The sequence below is a fragment of the Coregonus lavaretus genome (genome assembly GCF_964263955.1).
Source record: "Coregonus lavaretus genome assembly, contig: HAP1_SCAFFOLD_4677, whole genome shotgun sequence".
Classification (NCBI taxonomy): domain Eukaryota; kingdom Metazoa; phylum Chordata; class Actinopteri; order Salmoniformes; family Salmonidae; genus Coregonus; species Coregonus lavaretus.
In genome coordinates, this window is record NW_028157084.1 from 1 (window position 1) to 26,967 (window position 26,967).

At 44.4% G+C, this 26,967-nt stretch overlaps 1 protein-coding gene across 1 annotated transcript in view; it reads right to left on the minus strand.

The window, feature by feature from the left end:
* Window positions 1-619: 619 nt before the first annotated feature.
* The window catches only part of LOC311125826 (uncharacterized protein), a gene marked incomplete at both ends in the record, with an annotated part of 43,031 nt that continues 16,683 nt past the window's right edge, over window positions 620-26,967 (minus strand). Inside the window, 8 exons of the mRNA XM_084199856.1 lie at window positions 620-694; window positions 1,032-1,094; window positions 1,977-2,018; window positions 4,707-4,763; window positions 4,943-5,407; window positions 5,565-5,990; window positions 6,333-6,458; window positions 8,695-8,826. Coding sequence (XP_084055982.1) covers window positions 620-694; window positions 1,032-1,094; window positions 1,977-2,018; window positions 4,707-4,763; window positions 4,943-5,407; window positions 5,565-5,990; window positions 6,333-6,458; window positions 8,695-8,826 — 1,386 coding nt within the window. The remainder of the gene's footprint in view (window positions 695-1,031; window positions 1,095-1,976; window positions 2,019-4,706; window positions 4,764-4,942; window positions 5,408-5,564; window positions 5,991-6,332; window positions 6,459-8,694; window positions 8,827-26,967) is intronic.

The window sequence follows — 26,967 nt, forward strand, 5'->3', positions numbered from 1 at the left end:
GGTTTATACCACAGCATTCTCTGATTGGATTATCTGGGGCAGGACCAGAGAGGAAGAGTGTTTGATTCAGGAGGAAACTCTCTCCCTGCACTGGCTAACAGAACAGAGATCTCTAAACCCCTCTGACACAGTCAGGAAAACACACATCACAACAGGTCAGGACACTGTGACCCAAACCATACAGAACTCTGACCCGATATCAACAGCACTCTATGAATCAAAGAGTGAAATAATGCAATGAAGAGAAGAGAGGATTAGCCTTGTCTGAAGTAATCACAAACAAATATGTTGAAGTGCCGATGACGATAGCTTAAGGGTAGCATTACAGAAGGGACAAGATTAGGATGGAAGTTTAAAAAGAAAGTCTGCCAGATGATAAATGCACACACAATAGCCAACAAGCCAGAATTGTACATACAGTTGTAAACGTACACATGTGCATAAACATACAGTCATCTGTCATCTGAGAAAACATATGGAATGCATGAGTCTAATATGCAACAGGTGTTATTACTGAATATTAGACGCACCCATTCCATATGTATTCTGTTCTAGATATAGATCTGTATGTACTCTAGATCAGTGTATTCTAAACTATAGTATTATAGTATTTACTTACAGGCAGCATCAGGACAGTCCCTGGTGGTCCTGGCAGACCATCAGCACCAGGAAGACCAGCACGACCATTAGGACCCTGAGAGAGAGAGAGAGGAGAGAGAGAGAGAGAGAGAGAGAGAGAGAGAGAGAGAGAGAGAGAGAGAGAGAGAGAGAGAGAGAGAGAGAGAGAGAGAGAGAGAGAGAGAGAAGAGAGTACATACATGATGCCAGGAATGACTAAACTTGTACAGGTGTTCTCCCATGTTTTGGGTAGTGGTGGTGACTAATTGATACCTTGCTGTATATCAACAGCTTGATTTATACCTTGTGGTTGTGTTGAAACAATGGCTATGTGATGTGTTGGTGGTGGTTGGCATGTGGCTGTGGTATTTTTCATTAATTGTTGTATTTGTCTGTGTGTCCTTGTTTCTCACCCTGTCTCCTGCGTCTCCGGGGCTGCCTGGGGGGCCGGAGGAACCTGGGGGTCCAGGGAGACCCTGTACACAACAATACATATTATCAGAGACTGAGGACGGCACACACACACACACACACACACACACAAACACAGACACCCACATACACACATTCACATACACGCGCACGCTCATGCTCACACACACACAAAACAAAATGCTACTCAGGCAAACTTGCGTAACAGTTGTACGCGGAAACATAAGAGAGAGAACGAGAGAGGAATGTATGAGGAAATATGGGCAGGCAGTCTGTTAGATGATAAATCTTAACTGGGGCCCCTTCTCTCTTTCACTACTAACTCTTACTCTATCGTTCTCGGCTGTTTCTACTGTCTGTATTCTGTCTCTAAATGTTGTCTATCACTAGCAGCACCATATCACCAAGTCAAATTCGGAGTATGTGTAAATGTCCTTAACAAATAAAGGTGATTCTGATTTTTGCGGTCTAATAGCGTACAACAGTGTGCATATAGGTAAATAAATAAATACTAACTGATCTGAGAACCTCTGGGGCAAGTGGTGTGTTGTGCTGTTACCATTCCTATTACTAAATCTCAGGACTGGCAAGGAGGCCTGTCAAAATCACACTGATTGGGCTGCAGTTTCACTCTCTCTTAATGTAACACTAGTCATTCCAAGACGAACAGTGGAGGATACACAATATTCCTAACCCAGAGACAGACCAAATAGAACATAGGGCTGAAACAATGTCAGAAAACTGTCATCTTCCACTGAAATCATAAGAGACTGGATGAGAGAGAGAGAGAGAGAGAGAGAGAGAGAGAGAGAGAGAGAGAGAGAGAGAGAGAGAGAGAGAGAGAGAGAGAGAGAGAGAGAGAGAGAGAGAGAGAGAGAGAGACCGACAGAAAGAGAGAGAGAGAGAAAATAGAGAGAGGTACTTACTGTTGGGCCTTCAGGACCGGGCGGACCCTCCACCAGCATTCCCTGAAACATACAAACACATCAGAGAGATGGATGGCTGCAGCCTGTAGAGTACGCAGCATCGCCACTAACACATGACACTATGACCCTTTGTTTGTTTGTTTGTTTGTGTGCGTGTGTTTGTGTGTGTGTGTGTGTGTGTGTGTGTGTGTGTGTGTGTGTACTTGTGTACTTGTGTGGGTCTGTGTGTGTGTATATGTGTGTGTGTGTGTGTGTGTGTGTGTGTGTGTGTGTGTATGCAACCCTGCGTATACATTCATTCATATGCATGTATCTCTTCAGTATGTGTGCATATATATATACGTGTCCGGACACATTCTGCATATCTACTCTCCATCCAGGGGAGTGTTTGGTGATTTAATATAAATTCCTGCCTGTCATTTCATTTAGCGCTTCACATGAATCTGGGAGGAACAGGCAGAGGGTGAATAACGATCAGGACCAAGGCAGGAGGCTGATGGAACATGTTCAACATGGAACAGGGGACTATGGGTAATGACAAACACATGAAGTCATATTATAATTATAATAATATGATAATATATGTCATTTAGCAGACGCTTTTATCCAAAGCGACTTACTGTCATGTGTGCATACATTTTACGTATGGATGGTCCCAGGAATCAAACCTACTATTCTGGCATTGCAAGCACCAAGCTTTACCCTGAGAGACGGAGGACCAAGTCAAGCTGTCAAGGAGATATGTCTCTGTCCAATCAGCTAAAAGCAAGGTGGGAAATTGCTCCTCCAGCTCCCAGCATGCAACAGGAGAGATGGCAACAGGAGAGTGGGGGGGGGGGTCTCATAGTAAGCACTCCCTGTCTCTCTGAACATGACCCTTACCCTCTGCTCATACTTCAAAATCACATATCTCTGTCTCTGTCTCTGTCTGTCTGTCTGTCTGTCTCTGTCTCTGCAGTGTGTACACATAAACGCTCACAGATGGGCTGAAGTGTTATGACAAAGGTATGAGAGGACTTTGTGACAAGAACATGCTCATCCACTATGTGATGACAGTGAAAATTCTTCATTTTTTTCGTGGTGACAATTTGATTTCTTGCTTTGTTGAGATGACAGTGTTAAAAACATCACATAACACAACTAAAGCCTGGGTAAGAATGACGTGACTTCAGCATTTTTCTAGAACCAACTAAATCTTCTCCAAGCCACATCTATTTTACAGATAAAAGAGACCTCTATTGCACCACTTTTGAACATTCTGAGAGCCATACCTGTGTCTTTAACATTCCGAGAGCCATACCTGTGTCTTTAACATTCCCAGAGCCATACCTGTGTCTTTAACATTCCCAGAGCCATACCTGGGTCTTTAACATTCCCAGAGCCATACCTGGGTCTTTAACATTCCCAGAGCCATACCTGTGTCTTTAACATTCCCAGAGACATACCTGTGTCTTTAATATTCCCAGAGCCATACCTGGGTCTTTAACATTCCCAGAGCCATACCTAGGTCTTTAACATTCCCAGAGCCATACCTGTGTCTTTTGTTTGATGTGTGTTTATGGATAAGTGTGTGAGATCATTTCACAGTTTTCCTATAGTATGTCTGTCTGTCAAACACTTAGTGGTCCTGTGTAGATGTATGGCCAGGGATGTTTGACTCAGGCTTAGAGTGACTAATCACAGCAGTAAACAGATAGAGGAGTGTGTGTGTGTGTGTGTGTGTGTGTGTGTGTGTGTGTGTGTGTGTGTGTGTGTGTGTGTGTGTGTGTGTGTGTGTGTGTGTGTGTGTGTGTGTGTGTGTGTGTGTGTGTATGTGTGGTGTGTATGAGTGTGGTATGGGTGGGCTGGATGGGGCTGGCAGGGGGGTGGGGGTTGTCGTCACTGCAGACAAATGGGGATTGGACTGAAAGGAGGGGGCTCTGTTCCTTGTTTATTTACAATCTGAACAAGATGGACGACTCACAGGCTCATTCTGGGTGGTAAAACACACACACATACAGTTGAGCCCAGTGACATTTGCTTATAGGGAGACAGCTGTGGTTCTGTGACTCAGGTCAGATTGGGGTATTGAATTATGAATATATTTTTTCTTAATGTGTGCGCTTTGGATCACAACATAGGAATTGGCTGCCAGTGATGACATTGGCATATCAGGTATAGCCATGGCATTAATTCCGCAAGTTAACACAGTCCCCTGAGGAATGTGGAGTGCTGGAGTACATGATTTCAAATCCCAAGTAGGGACTGGCTATATTCCATCTGTGAGGTCTTTAGATTGCTGGAGGTTGGGAAGTCTTTGGGAGATTTCCTCTGTCTTCTCTCTCTCTCTCTCTCTCTCTCTCTCTCTCTCTCTCTCTCTCTCTCTCTCTCTCTGTCTCTCTCTCTCTCTCTCTCTCTCTCTCTCTCTCTCTTTCGCTCTCTCTCCCCTCCCTTTCCCAGCTGGGCTCTCCCTGGTCAGTGTTTATGCTAGCCCAATGTGTTTACACACCAGATGATTATTCACAATCCTCTATGTATCCATACTCCAAATGTTCACCCTTTGGACCAGTGTGTTATACTGCATCATGTGATTTATATGATTGTCAGTCAGTGGTGTGTGATGACTCATGGCTTGGATTTGAAATAATCATATACACAATCACACAGACACACGTGTGAAACACACACCCACACCCTCACACAGACACACACACGTGTGAAACACACACATGTAGGATAAATTATACTCACAGGCTCAATGATAGCAGGTTCTCCCTTCTGTCCCTTCTCTCCCCGAGACCCATCAACCTGCAGAGGACATCATCATCATTACCATCACCATCATCATCATCATCATCATCATCATTACCATCACCATCATCATCAACATAGTCTATCGCCGACATCATAATCATCATCATCATCACCACCACCATCATCATGACCACCACCATCATCATCATCGTCATCATCATCATCGTCCTTACCTGTCCGTAGTACTCTGTTTCGGCCGGCAGCACTTTCTCCTCTTGTCCATCGTAGTCCAGGTCTCCATAGCCATAGTCTGCATCCCCATACTCAGAGATGGACTCCTCCTTGAACCGATCACCCTCCAGATCAGTGTAGTCTCCCTCAATAGCCACACCCTGGCCCCCGGCTCCCGTAGCAACCGAATCCCCGGCTCCAGCTCCTGCTCTTGCCGCCCCGCCTCCGGCGCTGGCAGATCCACCTACAGAGACGGAACCACCCCCAACGGAAACGGAACCGCCCCCAACGGAAACAGAACCGCCCCCGACCGATACAGATCCACCACCACCAGCACCGATTTCTACAGTACTACTGCTACTGCTGGTTCTGCTGCCGTGGCCACCGCCGCCGATGCTGTACTCCTCTCCCTCTCCATAAGACAGGTCATAGCCCTCGCCATAGTTGTCATCGTAGGCTGTTCCAGCCTGAGAGACCAGAGAGGAAAGGACAGGGGCAGTGAATCAATGGGACACACTGAGATATGATAAGATGTTCTAGGACACATTTCAGATACAACATCTAACTGGTAAAACATAGGACACTACCACACAAGCACACAACAACAGTGTGTGTGTAACTCACCGAGGTCTTGTTGCGTGTGATGGTGACTCCTCCACTAGTGGTGATGACCTTCTCAATCTCTGCTCCCGTGCCCAGGTCAAACTTTGACCCCAGCCCCAAGTCCAGCTCCACCCCTGCGCCCGTCCCTGTGCTCGAGCTGCTGATGGTGACTCTGCGGGTGCCGTCGGGCGCGGCCGTGGACTCGTCGTAGTATGAATCGTAGTTTCCGTAACTATCTGTATCATAGCCGTCGTAAGGGCTGGTCTCTTCTCCGTAGGCCTCCTCGCCGGCGGCTCCGGCTCCTGCTGCAGCGGCTCCAGCGGAGGCGCTGCCGGTAGAAATGGCGGTCAACACTTTGCCCTCGACTCCCTGACTGGCTGTGTCCCTGACTGATGACACCAACTCTTTGACGGAGGTGACCACACGGCCGCTCTCTGGCACGGACACCTGAAGAGGAGGACAACAAAATGTTAGGAGGACAAACTGTAGCCTATACAATGCTTTTGATGAATTGTTTTAATGTACAGTAACTTTAGTTTAAAGCCATAAAGAATAGCTTTTCAAAAGGAGACCTGACCAAGATGGCATTCGAAACTGACATTGGAACATACTCAGCTAGCATCAACAGCAATCACTACATTTTAAAACAAGGTATGTGAATGGGGAGAGGGTGTCAAGTCCCACCCCACTAAAATGGAGATAGACGGTAGTCTTTTAAATGGACAGGGAACAAGGTAAAGGGGATAGTGGACAGGGGACATGGGACAAGGGACAGAAAGGGGACAGTACTTTTACGTCTTCCGTGGCAGGTCCAGCTGCTTCGTCAGTCTCAGTCTCGGAGGTGGACTCAGAAGGCTTCCCATCCATGTCCTCATAGTAAGGATACTCATAGTAATAGCTGTCCTCCTCTGTGTTCTATACAATACAGGGAATTATGAAACGGTTAGTTCCCGCCAAGCAATCGGATTGGTCAAAAATGCGTTCCAGCCGTGGTATTATTGAGCACAACACCACGGCTAGTCATGCGTCATCGAAAAATGACCTAATCACTTTATGATCATTCCACTAACAGTAATGGTTGACCATAAAGTTATTATTTCATAGTTCTTGCTTTCTGTGTAAAACCGTTTCATATACGCAATCATATACTTGAGGGTGTGAGTTATGCCGATTATTAGCCGACAGAACTTGCGTCTTGCTCCTAGTGACTGCATCATGTCGTTCCAATAATCACCATAACACACACCCTCTGGTATATTATTGATTTAATGGATGATGGTTGATGGTTGAAAATGACAATAATAAGAGATGGGTGTGTGTGTGTGAGAGAGAGAGAGAGAGAGAGAGAGAGAGAGAGAGAGAGAGAGAGAGAGAGAGAGAGAGAGAGAGAGAGGCAAAGAAAGAGAGAGAGAAAGAAAGACATTTAATTGTACTGTAAGACAACAGATAGGGTCCTCCTCCTCTGTGCTCTATACATACAGGGAAATGGATAATGGTTGATGGTTGAAATGACATACACATAATGATGAGAGAGAGAGAGAGAGAGAGAGACAGATATTAGACTACAGACAGAGAAAGAGAGAAAGAAAGACATTGCTTTGTACTCTATGAAAACAGCCTAACATTATGATAACAACCAATATTCCTTTATTTTTACCATCAGAGTTGTCTGATATTGGGATGATGTCACAAATACTCTGTTCCAGACATTATGAGCCAAACTCCCCTAAGCAGCCTCCACTGGATGATGTGGATGTTGGGAATCCCTGACAAAAGGCTGAGTCCAAACCTGATCAGAAATCACGCCAACAATGTCAACCCTACCCGACCCATTCTAACGGGGGAGGGGGGGGGGGGGGGTTAGTGAAGTCGTACGAAGGGAGATCAGGTGTGAAGGTTTTTAAGAAGTGTGGGTCGGCTGGATTGGGGGGCACTTCCATTTTATGCTTGCTTACTTTATTTGCTTATGGAGGTACAATGCACAGAAATATGGCATGCCATAGCTCTCTGTAATTAGAGCTCATCCTGATCATGTACTGAAGGGAGAGAGGTACTAGTTGCATCAGTCACTCTGAAGTATTTTTTTCTGTGAGCACTGCTCCATATTAGCCCTATTTTTGGAACCAGATTATGAACAAACCCAAAACAGGTCTGAAACATGTTTGAGGTATGTGTTTGTGACCGTTACGTTTGACTCTGGTTTGGCTGTAGTTGTAGAACTACGGTTCTACTATGTCAGGGTGAACTGGTTCCCTTTGGTTCGAGATGGCTCAAGATGGGCTGAGATGAGAGGTACAGGAGCTGTGTTTGGGCACACTATGGTTCTGGTTCTCTCTCTGACTAGTTCACTTCATTAGAAGGCTGAGATCACCACTTCAACTGGAAAGAGTCCAAGGGCGTGGTTGGTCAGCTTGTTGAATTAATAATGTCCTTCTCCTCCAAAGGATTTAGCCTTACCATGCCAAGGTAGGACAGCAGAGTTGTTTAATAGAATGGGGGCAGATATAGAAGGAAAATCTCCATTCAGCATAGAGTATGGAGATACAGGCTTAGGCAAGTACTCTGCCATTCCTGCATATTTGATTCACTCTATAACTGCATAGCAGATTCAACCCTGTTGATTTCCCAGCACTCAGCACTTTCTCTCTGGCAGACAGTGTTTATTCCCTCAGCAATGCAGCTCTTTCTTTCCAGCAGTTTGTCCAACCGACACAGCCTGATCCCTAATCAAAGAACCGCTTATTGATGAAGGGAATAAGGAATACTGTATCAGGGAATTTCAGGGCAGGCCTCAGGGCATGCTGTATTTGATATAATGCACTGAACTCCCTTACTGTTTGAACCTGGAGTTTAGAACTTCTTTGGTTGGCTTTTATGTTCTTGCTAGATCAGGTACTCCTCATAATGCCCCAAAGGACACACCCTGACCAATAGTTGCCCTTAACCTCTGATTGTCCAAAAAATGAGCAATGTATTATATACAGTGGTTTGTTATCTAGTTGTTAAACTTCTCAAGCTGACACAGCAAGTCGACTTCCACCTGAAGACAATTACCTTGAGACGTAAGAAGAGAGAGACTCAACTGAAGGAAGAGTATAAAACATACTGTAAACATACTGTAAGAGTCTGGAGAGGTGATGAAGTGACTCACATATTCGTCTGTGTTGGGGTCCTGGGCCTGGGGCTGCTCTGGGACAGGGACCTCACAGTCAGGGCTGTAGTGTTCACAGTAGTCATAGGCAGCACGGTGGTCCGCCACAATCAGCAGCTGCTGGATGTCTCCCTGGAAACACACAGAAAACAGGAAATCATAAAACAACTGTAACCAGGAACTAAAAACGGATGGAAACAAATAAACAAACAACAACAACAAAATGCATAAACTCAATGAATTGTGTAAATAAATAAAGTAAAGAGAAAACATATGTATTGCAGAGTGTTCTGCAGGCTAAACACAAACTGCTCATACTAGGTCAAGGCACTGGAACATGGATGAGGTGACTAAGTCCTAAAGAACTCTGTCTCGTGTCCAACAGTGTCATTTCTGATTAGTACTAAACACTGGAACATTACAGAACATTAAACAACAGGCTACATGGGAGAGGCGGGAGGGAGCAACTAATGTGAACATGGAAAGTTTGAGGCGCACGCACGCACGGACGCACACACACACTCACACACTGTGCGACTACACTTCACCATGGAATAGTATTCTCACAGGGTAACAATTTACCCAGTTTTTATCACAGATTAATCATTTTCTCACTACATACTGTAAATCCAGCCCTGTGCTAAAAAGGGAAATGAGTGATTTAGCATCTAGCTCATCATGTTAGACAAATGGATCCAGTTGACATGTGCTATGGAGAGGGCATGAGCCGACCTGCTCTCACACACATATCCAATAAACATTATGATTTACAGAGGTCACTGCACAGGGAAGAAAGGGAGGGAGGAAGGAAAGAGAGAGAGAGAGAGAGAGAGAGAGAGAGAGAGAGAGAGAGAGAGAGAGAGAGAGAGAGAGAGAGAGAGAGAGAGAGAGAGAGAGAGAGAGAGAGAGAGAGAGAGAGAGGCTCAGAAGGATCACCAGGCTGCATGGGGATTTGGGTGTGAGTGCTATATTTTTCATCCTTGACTAGACTTGTCCCTCAACTATACTTACAGTGCCTTGCAAAAGTATTCATCCCCCTTAGCGTTTTTCCTATTTTGTTGCATTACAACCTGTAATTTAAATTGATTTTTATTTGGATTTCATGTAATGGACATACACAAAATAGTCCAAATTGGTGAAGTGAAATGAAAAAAATAACTTATTTCAAAGAATTCTAAGAAATAAATTATGGAAAAGTGGTGCGTGCACATGTATTCACTCCCTTTGCTATGAAGCCCCTAAATAAGATCTGGTGCAACCAATTACCTTCAGAAGTCACATAATTAGTTAAATAAAGTCCACCTGTGTGCAATCTAAGTGTCACATGATCTCAGTATAAATACACCTGTTCTGAAAGGCCCCAGAGTCTGCAACACCACTAAGCAAGGGGCAGCACCAAGCAAGCGGCACCATGAAGACCAAGGAGCTCTCCAAGCAGGTCAGGGACAAAGTTGTGGAGAAGTACAGATCAGGGTTGGGTTATCCCACGGAGCACCATTAAATCCATTATAAAAAATGGAAAGAATATGGCACCACAACAAACCTGCCAAGAGAGGGCTGCCCACCAAAACTCACGGACCAGGCAAGGAGGGCATTAATCAGAGAGGCAACAAACACCAAAGATAACCCTGAAGGAGCTGCAAAGTTCCACAGCGGAGATTGGAGTATCTGTCCATAGGACCACTTTAAGCTGTACACTCTACAGAGCTGGGCTTTACGGAAGAGTGGCCAGAAAAAAAGCCATTGCTTAAAGAAAGAAATAAGCAAACATGTTTGGTGTTCTCCAAAAGGCATGTGGGAGACTCCCCAAACATATGGAAGAAGGTACTCTGGTCAGATGAGTCTAAAATTGAGATTTTTGGCCATCAAGCAAGACGCTATGTCTGGCGCAAACCCAACAACTCTCATCACCCCATTTTAATCGGCAGGGACTGGGAAACTGGTTAGAATTGAAGGAATGATGGATGGTGCGGTTTTGCCTTGAAGAATGGGCAAAAATTCCATTGGCTAGATGTGCCAAGCTTATAGAGACATACATTTACATTTTAGTCATTATCCAGAGCGACTTACAGGAGCAATTAGGGTTAAGTGCCTTGCTCAAGGGCACATCGACAGATTTTTCACCTTTTTCACCTAGTCAGCTCGGGGATTAGAACCAGCGACCTTTCGGTTACTGGCACAACGCTCTTAACCACTAAGCTACCTGCCGCCCCTAGAGAAGCTACATACCCCAAGAGACTTGCAGCTGTAATTGCTGCAAAAGGTGGCTCTACAAAGTATTGACTTGAGGGGGAGTGAATAGTTATGCACGCTCAAGTTATGTTTTTTTGTCTTATTTCTTGTTTGTTTCACAATAAAACATATTTTGCATCTTCAAAGTGGTAGGCATGTTGTGTAAATCAAATGATACAACCCCCCAAAAAATCAATTTTAATTCCAGGTTGTAAGGCAACAAAATAGGAAAAATGCCAAGGGGGGTGAATACTTTGGCAAGCCACTGTATATACATTTTCCGAGCCAACGTTAACAAGACATATCAAGCAATCAACACAGATTTTAAAAAACGAACACACAAACCGTGATTAAACATGTTTAAGACTGCTACAAACCACACATAACATTTCCTCATAAATACCAGCAAGCCATATGCCATCATGTTTTTAATTAATGTATGTACACACCTAAATACATAGGAACGTCAAACTATACAATCTCCAGCCCTCATAAAAGGAAATAAATTACTTTGAGATGATATCAGTCTTTCATTAAATCCATCTGCCAGAAGTTTAAAATGACTCAAAACACTGTTTTGTGTTTCCAAGTCTGATTCTCCATGCATGAAGAATCATTATTATTAACAGAGATTATTTGTCACTTCTGGTCCAACCAACAACAGTTTGTTGAAAAACATGAATCTGAAGCTCTCTACTCTAACATTACTTGTTTCATACGTAGTGATTCTCTGCATGCATGACACCACAGTCCAATGCAGCTGTTTCCTGTTGTTTTCTGGCTGGTTTCTGTCTTCATGACAGATGACAGGGAAACAAACTAGGACTCTGTCTTCCAGAAGAAGAGCTCGCTAAAGCCATTGCACACCATGGCTCCTCCAGCAACACGCTCAAGGCTCCCAGGATACCCAGGCCATTTGAGCGGTTTGGTTGCTGGAAGATGCCAACTTGAAAATGGCAATTTGACCAAACTGGGATGTTCACCAAACTGATCCTGTGTCAGTACTTCGTTGTCTATTGGTCTGTATGTGTGTCTCTATATTTTGACCCACAGCGGCTCTAGAGTAGAAGTTCAAGATGGCTGCCCATTAGCTTAGCGAAAATGCAATAAAACTACATTTAGACAGTTCTGGGAGTGTGAAGGAGAGGTAACTAGATGCTTCCCCTTCAACATCTCACTTTTTCCCCCTTTCCCTTCCCCAGGCTATCAGGAAGGGACGGGTGCCAAGGTGGATTCCGACCACACGTGGCGCGATCCTCAATTCACCCAGTAACAGACGCCGAGAACATCGCTGGAGCAATGAGAACACCACCACAGATTTTTTATGAGCACTCACACGCACAGGTCTTCGTAAAGGTTTACGAGGGAAGCTGTGGTGTTTAATAAATCATATTTAGTTGGGAAAAGCTGATGTGTGTGTTTGATTGCAGTGCTATCAACCGACAAAACCCCTGAGAGAGGAGAGAGAAAGCAAGCATTATCCATCTCCATACTGAACCGTACTGCACACCCAGTACCAGCTGCTGAGGGTTCAACTCTAAGGTAATGAACAAAAATCTACTGCCATAAAACAGTTACCACCAGGCATCAGCAGACATGAGCACAGGAGGAGAACTTAGCGTAGACCCCAGAGACAGATGGGCGAGAATTCAAAAAAGGAAACCTAACAAAAACGAATTAGTTAGTAGGGCTCTACGTGGACCTATTTTACAAGGAGCACGTGTGCGCCTAAGTTGAAAAATGTAGGCGCACACAAAGAAATTTAGGAGCACACAAAAATATTTGAGGTGATAAAGCTAGAATCATACATTTGTATAGTAAATAAAATAAATAAAAATGTATAGCAAAATTTATATAAATAAAAATGTATAGTAAAATGGTCGCACTGTAGAGCCCTGATTATGTGTTATTTTCAAGAGAAAACGATCGTTCTTTATACTCATCTTCTATCCACGTTTAAAAGAGAGAGTCTGAGTTTCCTTTGTTGTCTATAACCACAAAGTTACAATATTGTAAATTCTCCAAACTCACAAGAGAGAAACCAAACACCATTTAACCTTTTTACTTACAGTCCTTTTAAAAAGCATATCATGTTCCCATTGATGAATGACACGTCACACAGTAAGACTTTTGTTAAAATGTATAACCTCTGTGACAGTTAGTCACTAAGCTGGTTTTGATTTCCCTTGTATGGGCCAGCGTTGGTCTGGGGGCCAAAGCATGGGCGCTGGTCTAAAGTAGTGCACTATATAGAGAATAAGGTGCCATTTGGGACGCAGCCCTGGTCTCTTAATAACATAAAGGCCCAGCCAAGTGTTGCATGAGCTGGCAGCACAGAGACTGCTAGTGGATGTCATTACAACACTCCCCAGGTGTACACTCATATATTATTGCTCATATCGCGTGCTGCCAAAGAGTTAATCCTATACAATGCAGACCAGATGTTTTGAGTGGATTTTGCCAAGCCTTCCCCCAACCACCATATACCAGTGGGATGTTAGATGGCAATGGGTATTGGCACTGCAGCTGAACTAATACAGTGTTGGGGAACTTCGGCATATCTACAACTCAATGGATTCTCTCATTGGAGTCAAATGTATAGCTAAACAGAATACAGTCAGTCAGTTTGGCATGAACAAGCGGTGGTTTGGTTGAACCCAGGAGAATAAATAAAAAGATTGCAGATTATAGGATGGGTAGAGAACAGAGAGACACCCTGTACTTTCTGACACTGTCACCTAGCCAGCCTCTTTACCCACGTCTCTCCACAGTGGAAAAACTGCTGCCTTTGGCTTTGAGTTATGGAGTAGCAGTCTCAGTTATGGAGTAGCAGTCTGAGTGAGTTATGGAGTAGCAGTCTAAGTTATGGAGTAGCAGTCTGAGTGAGTTATGGAGTAGCAGTCTCAGTTATGGAGTAACAGTCTGAGTGAGTTATTATGGAGTAGCAGTCTGAGTGAGTTATGGAGTAGCAGTCTCAGTTATGGAGTAGCAGTCTGAGTGAGCTATGGAGTAGCAGTCTAAGTTATGGAGTAGCAGTCTGAGTGAGTTATGGAGTAGCAGTCTAAGTTATGGAGTAGCAGTCTAAGTTATGGAGTAGCAGTCTGAGTGAGTTATGGAATAGCAGTCTCAGTTATGGAGTAGCAGTCTCAGTTATGGAGTAGCAGTCTAAGTTATGGAGTAGCAGTCTAAGTTATGGAGTAGCAGTCTAAGTTATGGAGTAGCAGTCTCAGTTATGGAGTAGCAGTCTAAGTTATGGAGTAGCAGTCTCAGTTATGGAGTAGCAGTCTATGTTATGGAGTAGCAGTCTAAGTTATGGAGTAGCAGTCTGAGTGAGTTATGGAGTAGCAGTCTCAGTTATGGAGTAGCAGTCTAAGTTATGGAGTAGCAGTCTAAGTTATGGAGTAGCAGTCTATATTATGGAGTAGCAGTCTAAGTTATGGAGTAGCAGTCTCAGTTATGGAATAGCAGTCTAAGTTATGGAGTAGCAGTCTGAGTGAGTTATGTAGTAGCAGTCTCAGTTATGGAGTAACAGTCTGAGTGAGTTATGGAGTAGCAGTCTAAGTTATGGAGTAGTATTCTGAGTGAGTTATGGAGTAGCAGTCTAAGTTATGGAGTTGCAGTCCAAACGCACTTTATTTTACTCACATACAGCATGTTAAAAGGGAAGGCTACATGTGTGGGCTCTAAATTAGAAATAGAAAGCATCTAAATGAAAAAAAGAGAATGTGCGTATGTTTGCCTGTATCTGTAGCATCTCAAAATAAAAGCCTTTATCCTGAACTGTTAGTGTGGTCCAATAGATCAAGGTCCACCATCCACCTTCCAGACAATAACCACTGCTGTTCCAGTTGTGCGCAGGTGGGGACAGGAGAATCATCTGGACAAATGAATCATCCTCATATAATCATGAGCAGCATATTAAGTTCAGTGTATCTACTTGTATATTTTAATGCCATAGTGAGGTGAGAGTTGTGAGGGCTTGAGATGTTCATATTAGCTGCATACTAACTGCATACTAACTGGTCCACTATAAAAAGAAGTCCCGAAAAGAGGATAGATACACACACACACTTTTTGGGTTGGAGGGTTTGTATTTTGTCCTGTAGTTCTCTCTCTCTCTCTCTCTCTCTCTCTCTCTCTCTCTCTCTCTCTCTCTCTCTCTCTCTCTCTCTCTCTCTCTCTCTCTCTCTCTCTCTCTCATGCACGCAAGACACGCGCACACACACACGCAGGCATTCACACGCACGCACAGACAGTAATTGGAGAATTCAAGCATAAAACCCAGGAAAGGCTTGTTTTGATTAAACGCGGCTGTAAAGTGATGGTGTTATCACCCCCCTCCTACTGATGCCTGCAGTGCAGGGTAGGTGACACTTTACTAACAGCACCGCTCATTACTGCTCTGTAGTCCAAGCTCAGTGGCTCCATTACAGTGGTAATTGCACTGTTTTTGCACTGAACAAAACACCACATAGTCCTGCTGCTCTGCTCTCTTTGTCCTGCTGCCGACTTACTGACACAAGAGAAGAAACAACCTTAGACTTAGTAACACAGATACACAGACACAAAGACACACAGTAACATTAACACATACACACACTGTCACAGTAATATACACACCGTTAGAATTGCAGTCACCCATATACACCATCAAATGCACTTTCAGACACCCCCACACACACTCACTTAAGGCGTCAGCATGCTTCAGTTCATCTGGCTCCTAGCCGAACTTGGCTAGGAGAACCGAATGAGTGTGCTCGCATTCTCCCTTAAAATAACTTCACTTGAAAAACAAGAAAAAAACAGCAATATTACTGTTTGTCCATTTTGAGACGTCGTAGCCATTATACACAGAATTAATCTAAGACAGGGGTGTCAAAATCATTCCATGGAGGGCCTAGTGCAGAGTTCTTCAATTCCGGTCCTGGAGGGCCGAAACACTTCTGTTTTTTATTTCTACCTGGTAGTTAATTGCACTCACATGGTGTCCCAGGTCTGAATTAGCCCCTGATTAGAAGGAGAGGATGAAAAACAGAGGTGTTTCGGCCCTCCAGGACCGGAATTGAAGAACCCTGGCCTAGTGTCTGCAGGTTTTTGGTATTTACTTTCAATTAAGACCTAGACAACCAGGTGAGGGGAGTTCTTAACTAATTAGTGACCTTAATTCATCAATCAAGTGCAAGGGAGGAGTGAAAACCCGCAGACATTCGGCCCTCCGTGGAATGAGTTTGACACATGAAATCTGTCATTAATTTTGATGTTTTTGCAGAGGAGATCTTAGATCTTTGGTTCAGTATTTCTCAATAAAAAATGTGCATGAAAATGAGTAGTCTCTCGTTGAATGACAACAAAGTCTTTACTGAAGAATCCCTACTGTTGACCAATCAATGACGAAGGAGTGTAGACTTCGGCTACCAACTTCGGCTTCCTCAAGAAAAACATTTGTGTGCCCGAACAGCCGGTAAAAACCCTTACAAAGTCCAAAATGAATAAAAACATCACAAAATGTCGTCATAATATATGCACAAACTCTTCTGAACTGTTTCGGCTGGGAAGCATGCAGACGCCTTTAGACACACACATACACCAAATCAAATCAAATTGTACGAACAGTGAAATGCTTATTTTACAACAATGCAGAGAGAAAAATATAAAAATAATAACCAGAGGAATAAATACACAATGAGTAACGATAACTTGGCTATATACACAGGGTACCAGTGCCGAGTCGATGTGCAGGGGTATGAGGTAATTGAGGTACAGTGAGGGAAAAAAGTATTTGATCCCCTGCTGATTTTGTACGTTTGCCCACTGATAAAGACATGATCAGTCTATAATTTTAATGGTAGGTTTATTTGAACAGTGAGAGACAGAATAACAACAAAAAAATTATAAAAAAAAAAAATTATAAACTCGAACCTTCAGCTCCCTCCACAGATTTTCTATGGGATTAAGGTCTGGAGACTGGCTAGGCCACTCCAGGACCTTAATGTGCTTCTTCTTCAGCAACTCCTTTGTTGCCTTGGCCGTGTGTTTTGGGTCATTGTCATGCTGGAATACCCATCCATGACCCATTTTCAATGCCCTGGCTGAGGGAAGGAGGTTCTCACCCAAGTTGTGGATGGTACATGGCCCTGTCCATCGTCCCTTTGATGCAGTGAAGTTGTCCTGTCCCCTTAGCAGAAAAACACCCCCAAAGCAAAATGTTTTCACCTCCATGTTTGACGGTGGGGATGGTGTTCTTGGGGTCATAGGCAGCATTCCTCCTCCTCCAAACATGTCGAGTTGAGTTGATGCCAAAGAGCTCTATTTTGGTCTCATCTGACCACAACACTTTCACCCAGTTCTCCTCTGAATCATTCAGATGTTCATTGGCAAACTTCGACGGGCCTGTATATGTGCTTTCTTGAGCAGGGGGAACTTGCGGGCGCTGCAGGATTTCAGTCCTTCACGCGTAGTGTGTTACCAATTGTTTTCTTGGTGACTATGGTCCCAGCTGCCTTGAGATCATTGACAAGATCCTCCCGTTCTGGGCTGATTCCTCACCGTTCTCATGATCATTGCAACTCCACGAGGTGAGATCTTGCATGGAGCCCCAGGCTGAGGGAGATTGACAGTTATTTTGTGTTTCTTCTATTTGCAAATAATCGCACCAACTGTTGTCACCTTCTCACCAAGCTGCTTGGCGATGGTCTTGTAGCCCATTCCAGCCTTGTGTAGGTCTACAATCTTGTCCCTGACATCCTTGGAGAGCTCTTTGGTCTTGGCCATGGTGGAGAGTTTAGAATCTGATTGATTGATTGCTTCTGTGGACAGGTGTATTTTATACAGGTAACAAGCTGAGATTAGGAGCACTCCCTTTAAGAATGTGCTCCTAATCTCAGCTCGTTACCTGTATAAAAGACACCTGGGAGCCAGACATCTTTCTGATTAAGAGGGGGTCAAATACTTATTTCCCTCATTAAAATGTAAATCAATTTATAACATTTTTGACATGTGTTTTTCTGGATTTTTTTGTTGTTATTCTGTCTCTCACTGTTCAGATAAACCTACCATTAAAATTATAGACTGATCATTTCCACTTTGTCAGTGGGCAAACGTACAAAATCAGCAGGAGATCAAATACTTTTTTCCCTCACTGTAGATACTGTATGTACATATAGGTATGGTAAAGTGACTAGGCAACAGGATAGATAATAAACAGTAGCAGCAGTGTATGATGGATCAAAAGAGTTAGTGCAAAAGGGGGTCAACACTATTGGTTAACTATTTAACTAGCTATTTAGCAGTCTTATGGCTTGAGGGTAGAAGCTGTCCAGACTTGGTGCATCGGTACCACTTGTCGTGCGGTAGCAGAGATAACAGTCTATGACTTGGGTGGCTGGAGTTTTAGGGCTTTCCTCTGACACCGCCTGGTATAGAGGTCCTGGATGGCAGGGAGCTCGGCCCCAGTGATGTACTGGGCCATACGCACTACCCTCTGTAGCGCCTTGTTGTCGGATGCAAAGCAGTTGCCATACCAAGCTGTGATGCAGCCAGTTAAGATGCTCTCAATGGTGCAGCTGTATAACTTTTTGAGGATCTGAGGTGCCAAATCTTTTCAGCTTCCTGAGGGGGAAGAGTGTGTTGTTGTGCATTCTTCACGACTGTATTGGTGTGTTGGACCATGATAATTTCTTAGTGATGTGGACACCGAGGAACTTGACGCTATCGACCCGCTTCACTACAGCCCCATCGATGTGGATGGGGGCATGTTCCGTTTCCTGTAGTCCATGATCAGCTTCTTTGTCTTTCAGATGTTGAGGGAGAGGTTGTTGTCCTGGCACCATCCTGCCAGGTCACTGACCTCCTCCCTATAGGTTGTCTCATCGATGATGGTGATTAGTCCTACCACTGTTGTGTCGTCAGCAAACTTAATGATGGTGTTGGAGTCATGCACGGCCACGCAGTTGTGGGTGAACAGGGAGTACAGGAAGGGATAGTCATTTAGACAAGTTACCTTGGCGTTCTTGGGAACAGGGACTATGGTGGTCTGCTTGAAACATGTAGGCATAACAGACTGGGTCAGTGAAGACACTTGCCATCTGGTCTGCGCATGCTCTGAGTATGCGTCCTGGTAATCCGTCTGGCACCGCAGCCTTGTGAATGTTAACCTGTTTAAAGGTCTTACTCACATCGGCTACAGAGACTGAGATCACACAGTTATCCAGAACAGCTGGTGCTCTCATGCATTCAGTGTTGCTTGCCTCAAAGCAAGCATAGAAGGCATTTAGCTCTTCTGGTAGACACGTACACATACACACACACACACACACACACACAGTATCCCCTCCAGACAGTGGTGGGTTCTCAGAGCTCAGTGAAGCCAAAAGCAACAGGCGGGTTTACCACCTGACTTATCCACCAGACCCTCTCGCCCCATCTCACCCTCCCCTCCCCTCCCCTCAACCCCTCCTCTCCCCCTCTCACCACCTCCTCTCCCCCTCCTCTCCCCTTCTCCCCCTCCCTTACCACCTCACCTCTTCCCCTTCCCTCTCCCCTCTCCCCCTCTCTCCCCCTCCCCTCACCCCCTCGCACCCTCCCTTACAAACTCATCCTCCCTTACAAACTCACCCTCCCCTCACCCCTTCTCACTCTCCCCTCACCCCTCTCACCCTCCCCTCACCCTCCTCTCACCCTCACCCTATCTCACCCTCCTCTCACCCTATCTCACCCTCCCCTCACCCCCTCGCATGCTCCCCTCACCCTCCCTAACCCCCTCTTACCCCTTCTCACACCTTCTCACCCTCCCTTACCGCCTCAACCCCTTCTGCTCCTGTCCTGCTTCTGGGTCCTCTTTGGGTCCTGTCTCTCCTCCCCCCTCTCATCTTTGGGTCCTGTCTCTCCTCCCCCCTCTCCTCTTTGGGTCCTGTCTCTCCTCCCCCCTCTCCTCTTTGGGTCCTGTCTCTCCTCCCCCCTCTCCTCTTTGGGTCCTGTCTCTCCTCCCCCCTCTCCTCTTTGGCTCCTGTCTCTCCTCCCCTCTCTCCTCTCTCTCTCCCCTTTTTCCTTTCTCCTCTCCCCTCCCCTCTGTCAGCTAAAGAGACCTCCACCGCACAGGATTATAAGTGGACTCAGGTTGTATTCCCATTTCCTGTCCCTCTTTCTGACTATGACTTTGGCTAGGGGCACAGGGGGAAGGGGATGCAAAGGTGCACCATGGGAATGTTTGGCTAGGCGCTTTGCTGAAAGCCACAAAATAAGTGCTGAGGGCACACTTCTATTTGTGGGCCTGCTCCAATCATTAAGTGGGTTGAGGGAATGGGTAGTGGGGGTTGGGTTGAAACCCATACATCTGCCATGAATGAACTAAATTCTCCAGGTGATCCAGGAGGGAAACTTCTCTGTCTCTGGGGCTAGAGGACTGAACAGTGTTAAACTCATACAGTATAAGATCATATAATAACACATTAGGGGCTACCAGCTAGTGTGTTCTTACAGGGTAACTAAGCATAGTACCTGCCAAGATGGCATTATAGGAGAAGGACATGCGTGAATGAAGTAAGCTAACATACCAGTAAAGGTTCTTCAATCTTGAATCATTTCCCCCTCACTTTATCCCTTTTCAATGCACTTCAAACCTCATCTGAGGTGTCCAGTCTATGAATAAAGTCAAAACCACCTGAAGCTATTCGTTTGGGGTCTCCACTTTTATACTGCATTAGAAACTGTGAAAAGATACTGTATAGACATAGAAATATATTACACTATCCAAACGGTCAACACTGCCATGAAGCACTATACACCAGAGAACGACAGCACACAAGAAGATCTAAAACAACCCATTGGCATTGATGAGTGATTTAGAAGGGAACTGTTTCAGGTAATGTCTGGGTATATACCCACTGAGCACACACTGGTTGAATCAACATTGTTTCCACATCATTTCAACGAAGTTACGTTGAACCAACGTGTAATAGACGTTGAAATGACGTCTGTGCCCAGTGGGTAGCCTGGTCTAAGGAGGCTCTTAAAGTCTGTTTCTTTACCATACCTGCCATCATCAACGTAGTCTTTGGTCCTGATCTCTACAGGCTAGTTTAATAGCTTTGGTGAGAGATGCCATTTCGCATCCGTTTAGCATCAGTCAACAACTGTCACGGAATCAGCCGAGGCTGCTCCTCCTCCTTGCTCGGGCAGGCTTCGGTGTTCGTCGTCCCCGGAGTACTAGCTGCCACCGATCGATGTTTCGGTGTTTGTCTAGTTTGTCTTGATTGTTTTCACCTGTTTCCCATTATGTTACATTGTATTCCCTTTATAACCCCCTGTCTCTCATTGGTTATTGTGTGTGATTGTTTTCCGTGAGGTGTTCGGGTGTTTGCGTATTTTGTTCCTCCCTGTTTGGAGGTTTTGTTTGTAATTTTGATTACTGTGAAAGTAAAGTTTGTCTGCCAGTAGCTCGGTGTCCTGCGCTTGACTTCGCTCACAGCATACACGTCGCCCTGACAACAACAAGGCTGCTTTTAGAACTACCTACTGCCTCTTTGTGACACGCGTCTGAAAAGGGTTTCAAAGGGTTTCAAAGCACAGGAAAATATAGTTTTACAGGAATTATACTGTATATTAAATATTAAAGTTCCTAAACAAAGACTCGTAAAAATAGACTTCTTAGAGGTAAAGTTAGCCAACACATCAGTTTGAGTTATGACTTACTGTATATGCTGGGGCGAATTCAGCTTCATGACTGAGAGACTGCTGTTACATTAGCTCTGCTATAAGGGCTAGTAATAGAGAAACAATAAAACAGGAGCCCCGTGGAGCCCCAATGGAGGACTGCTGACATCACTAATGCCCACTCCTCACTACGGGCCATGGAAACTGAGTTAAAATGGAGTCCGCTGGGTGTATGAACCACTACTGACCCAGCTGGAAAAACTGACACACCAAGCTAGGGAAACTAGATAAAACAGCTATAATAGGAATAGGAATACTTTGATACATTTGAGGGCAGTGAATGGAAATGTATGTAATGGTGTAGTAGGGTTAATCAAACATTTTTCCTTTCACTTGTTGACCTTTGGGAAAGGAACATAAACACTAATCCAATTCAGAAAAATCTTCCTGATAGGACTTCTGCTAGCTCTCCTGTCAATCTTATTAAAGGGAGTCTTTGGAATTATAATTAAGCAATAAGGCACCTCTGGGTTTGTGGGATATGGATAATATACCTTGGCTAAGGGCTGTATCCAGGCACTCCGCGTTGCGTCGTGCTTAATAACAGCCCTTAGCCGTGGTTTATTGGCCATATTCCACAAACCCAGAGGTGCCTTATTGCTATTATAAATTGGTTACCAATGATATTAGAACAGTAAACAAGTAGTTTTGCATCATACCTGTAATATATTTAAGCAATAAGGCCCGAGGAGGTGTGGTATATGGCCAATATACCACGGCTAAGGGCTGTTCTTAAGCACGATGCAACGCGGAGTGCCTGGACACAGCCCTTAGCCGTGGTATATTGGCCATATACAACAAACCCCAGAGGTGCCTTATTGCTATTATAAACTGGTTACCAACGTAATTAGAGCAGTACAAATACATGTTTTGTCATACCCGTGGTATACGATATACCACGGCTGTTAGCCAATCAGCATGCAGGGCTTGAACCACCCAGTTTATAATGTCTCATATACCACGGCTTTCAGCCAATCAGCATTCAGGGCTCGAACTAGCCGGTTCATAATAACCCTTATCCTCCAATCTATCTATCTTTGTATTTACCAGTCAAAGGAGGAGAGAAGAGGTTCTGAAACCCAGGATGGAAGGAGAGACAAAATAGTTCCTCCAAAGTGAAGAAGAGGAAACAGGACATGCGAAACTCCTTATAGCTCTGTAATAATCTGGACTGAAGTCTCTTAGGGCATCAGGACCCTGCGTTCCTGTGGTTTAAGGCTTTTTCCTTTGCTCTACACTCTTAGAAGAAAAGGTGCCTGGTGTCTGGCCCTGTGTAGCTCAGTTGGTAGAGCATGGCGCTTGCAACGCCAGGGTTGTGGGTTCGTTTCCCACGGGGGGCCAGTATGAAAATGTATGCACTCACTAACTGTAAGTCGCTCTGGATAAGAGCGTCTGCTAAATGACTAAAATGTCAAAAAATAAAAATGTCTATACTCCATACTCCCCCTGCCTAAACCTTATTCTAACCCCTGTCTCTACTGTAAGTCCCCTCTTCTCCACCTATCTACTCCTCACTTCAACCTACTTGCTGTCTTCCCACCTCCTCCCTGTCGTTCCCTTTACTCTCCTTTCTTCCTCCCCCTCTCCTTCCACTTCTAGCCCCCCTGTCCAGCCACCCCATCCTGGGACAACCTATCAGCAGTGCCATGGAAACCTCTGGATGATGTAATGCGACATGGCCTTCGTTCAAAGGCTGACATCAGTGGAGAGAGAAGAGAACTCCTCATTCTTTCCAGGGTCTGGACCAAAAACCTGGCTCACACTCAACTACCTCTCTCTACCTCTGTCTCTGTCGATATCTGTGGCTAGCACTCTCTCTCTCCTTCTCTACATCTCTATATATATGTGGTTAGACCTCTCTCTCTCCATCTCTTTCTCTACCTCTGTCACTGTCTATATATCTTAGAAAAAAAGGTGCTATCTAGAGCTTAAAAGGATTCTTCGGCTGTCCCCATAGGAGAACCCTTTGAAGAACACTTTTTGGTTCAAGGTCAAACCCTTTTGTTTCCAGGTATAACTCTTTTGGGTTTCATGTGGAACCCTTTCCACAGAGGGTTCTACATGGAAGTCAAAAAGGTTCTACATTTTTTCTCACTCTTTCTCTACCTCTGTCTCTCTCTACCTCTGTATCATGGTCTCTCTCTCCCATTCTCTCACTCTCTCTCTAATATTCTCTCTCTTTCTACCTCTTTGGCTCTCTTTCTCTATCTGTGCATCTCTCCATTTCTATCACTCTCTTTCCTTCAACCCCCCTCTTTCTACGTCTCTGTCTTCCCTCCCATTGTCTACATTTACTCTTTTTTGGAGGATCAGTATGTTATTACCAAAATGGAGAGTTACTGAGAGAGTAAACTGTTCTGGATATTCTCCATTAGTTCTGACTGAAATTTTACAAGGTATAATTTCCAAACTGGAAAATCCCTAAAGCTGTAACACACTAACACAGATGTGCACACATAGACACACATACTCTCTCCCTCTCTCCCTCTCTCTCTCTCTCTCTCTCTCTCTCTCTCTCTCTCTCTCTCTCTCTCTCTCTCTCTTTCTCTCTCTCGTCCCGATCTCTCTCATCCCCTTCCCTCTCTCTCTCTCTCTCTCTCTCTCTCTCTCTCTCTCTCTCTCTCTCTCTCTCTCTCTCTCTCTCCCTCTCTCTCCCTCTCTCTACCGTCCTCTCTCTCCCCCCTCTCTCCTCTCTCCCTCCCCTCGCTAGAACCCATCTGTCCTGTCTGTATTTTCTCTCTTTCTCCTCTCTGGCCACAGCCATTGATTTCACATAATGTTGTTTCCAGTCTGCCTGCCTGGCTGCTTGGCGATGGGCCTTAAATTATCCATGGTTTTTCTTGGCACAGTCAATGGGAAACGACAGCGTTCAAGATCAGGGGACACGGTCTGCTAACGTCCACTGCCAAGACTAGAGGTCTCTCTCACACACACATAGAGTGTGCACACACACACACACACACACACACACACACACACACACACACACTCACACATATAGACACATTCTGACATGCACACACACAGGACATAACATTTGCTAGCTTCTGATGAATGACTTCCTGATGAGTTAATGATACCTAAAGGTTTAATAAAGATAACACAGCTATAACTACAGTACTCTATAACTATGTAATGACACTAATGCTAGATACTCTATTCACAATGGTCATGTAATAACCAATGATGTCATGCAATAACATCATAAAATGTCTGTGGTACTATGGTACTACTAGCTAGGGTATGATGTATATGGTAAGTACTACCCGTAAGTTCACAGAAATACCACACTCACACACGGTACTTAAACATAATATAGGCACCCTCTCTCAAACCACAATAACCATGTCAACAACCAAACCACAACCCACTTCAGCATAACTTCTCCTTTACAGCTGTATGTAGGGAGCAGGCTCTGTCTCCTTAGAAAGCCTCACAGGCAGATACAACACATTGTTCACAGTAATTCCTCTATTCACTTACTGCAGGTAGGGGTTAGAGTACAGTACATCCTGAGGGGAAGACTGTCTCTTTATCACTCTCTTTTCTTTCACTGACTCTCTTCTCTCTCTCTTTTTCTTTCCGCCTCTTTCTCTATCTCTCTCTCTCATCTGAGTGTGTTTAATGTTTTATTGCTTCTCTCTCTCTGTTGATTTCTCTCTCTATAAATGCCTTATCGTGCCATGAATCTATTTCTAAACTTTCTGCTGATATTCAAGGAAATACTGAGTGCCAGACTTCTCCTTTTCACTTTTTGGATATCGTAAACCCACTCCCTTCCCTTACCTCTATCCAAATCCCCACCTCTCAGTCTTTTTTCTCCGTGCACTCTTACAAGATGTTGATCTAGAGATCAACTGGAAATTTGCAGGAATCTAACCCATTTGAATGAAAGGTCCCAGCCACTGAAATCAAATAAGGTTTTTCTTTGTTTTCTCGCTCACCACCTTTTAGCTGTAACCTCTGATGATAGTCAACACCCCATCTGACTAGACTAAAGTAGGGGAACAGGGAGTGAGGGAGAGAAAGAGGAGAGAGAGGAAGTGAGTGAGAGACAAGGGAGAGCGCTGAGCATAATTTGGAAACTATGTGGCATGTTTTCCATTTTCTGGGAGTGCAGCTGGAAGCCTGTCCAGTCTCCCAACTGGGCTGACAGACACACAGCAGCAGGACAGAACGTTGAAACATCTTTCACAAAATGTCCGCCTGTTTTGTTCCTACGGTAACAGCTAGCCTGTTGTTGTGGGTTTGGGTTGTTTGGGGTACTGGATGCGATTTGTGTTAATGAGAAAGCATGCTATAGGCTACAATAAGAAGGAATTAAAACCTTACTAGATCAATAAACTGAACTGCTGCTGCTGATGTCATCTGTAAAAAAATTACCGGTGGCTATTAGGATCACAGTGGGGGCAATGACAGCTGTATTCACTCACACACTGTATTCACTCACGACTGTATTCACTCACACACTGTATTCACTCACACACTGTATTCACTCACACTGTATTCACTCACACACTGTATTCACTCACACACTGTATTCACTCACACACTGTATTCACGCACACACTGTATTCACTCACACACTGTATTCACTCACACACTGTATTCACGCACACACTGTATTCACTCACACACTGTATTCACTCACACACTGTATTCACGCACACACTGTATTCACTCACACACTGTATTCACTCACACACTGTATTCACGCACACACTGTATTCACTCACACACTGTATTCACGCACACACTGTATTCACGCACACACTGTATTCACTCACACACTGTATTCACTCACACAAAAAAACTTGAAACTTGAAACACACACACGCATGCGCCCAGGAGCGGGCACACACACACATACACACAAACAATCATAAACATACTGTATGTGTGTACATTGCACTTAAACCATAGAGTCCAGGTTGACAAAAAGCATACAGCAAAACTATTATCCCTATAAAAGGAGTTACCAATGAAATAAGTGAAGTATATTTGGACTATATGAAGTGGATCCTAGACGTTGTATACCACATACAGTCCTACACTAGGGCTGTGGCGGTCAGGACATTTTGTCAGCCGGTTATTGTCATGCAAATGACTGCCGGTCTCACGGTAACTGACCGTTAATTAACACAGAATAGTCCAAATTTGGTTAAAAACAAGGCCTAGATTTTTTGACAATATCGTACAGCCCAACGTGGCAGTGTGGAAATTATATCAAATGAGTGCAGGAAATGCAGAAATTGATGAAAATACAGAAAATAATTGAACAGTATAAAACAATCAGAATGGAGAGAGACCCATTGAAATCACTTAGAGTGT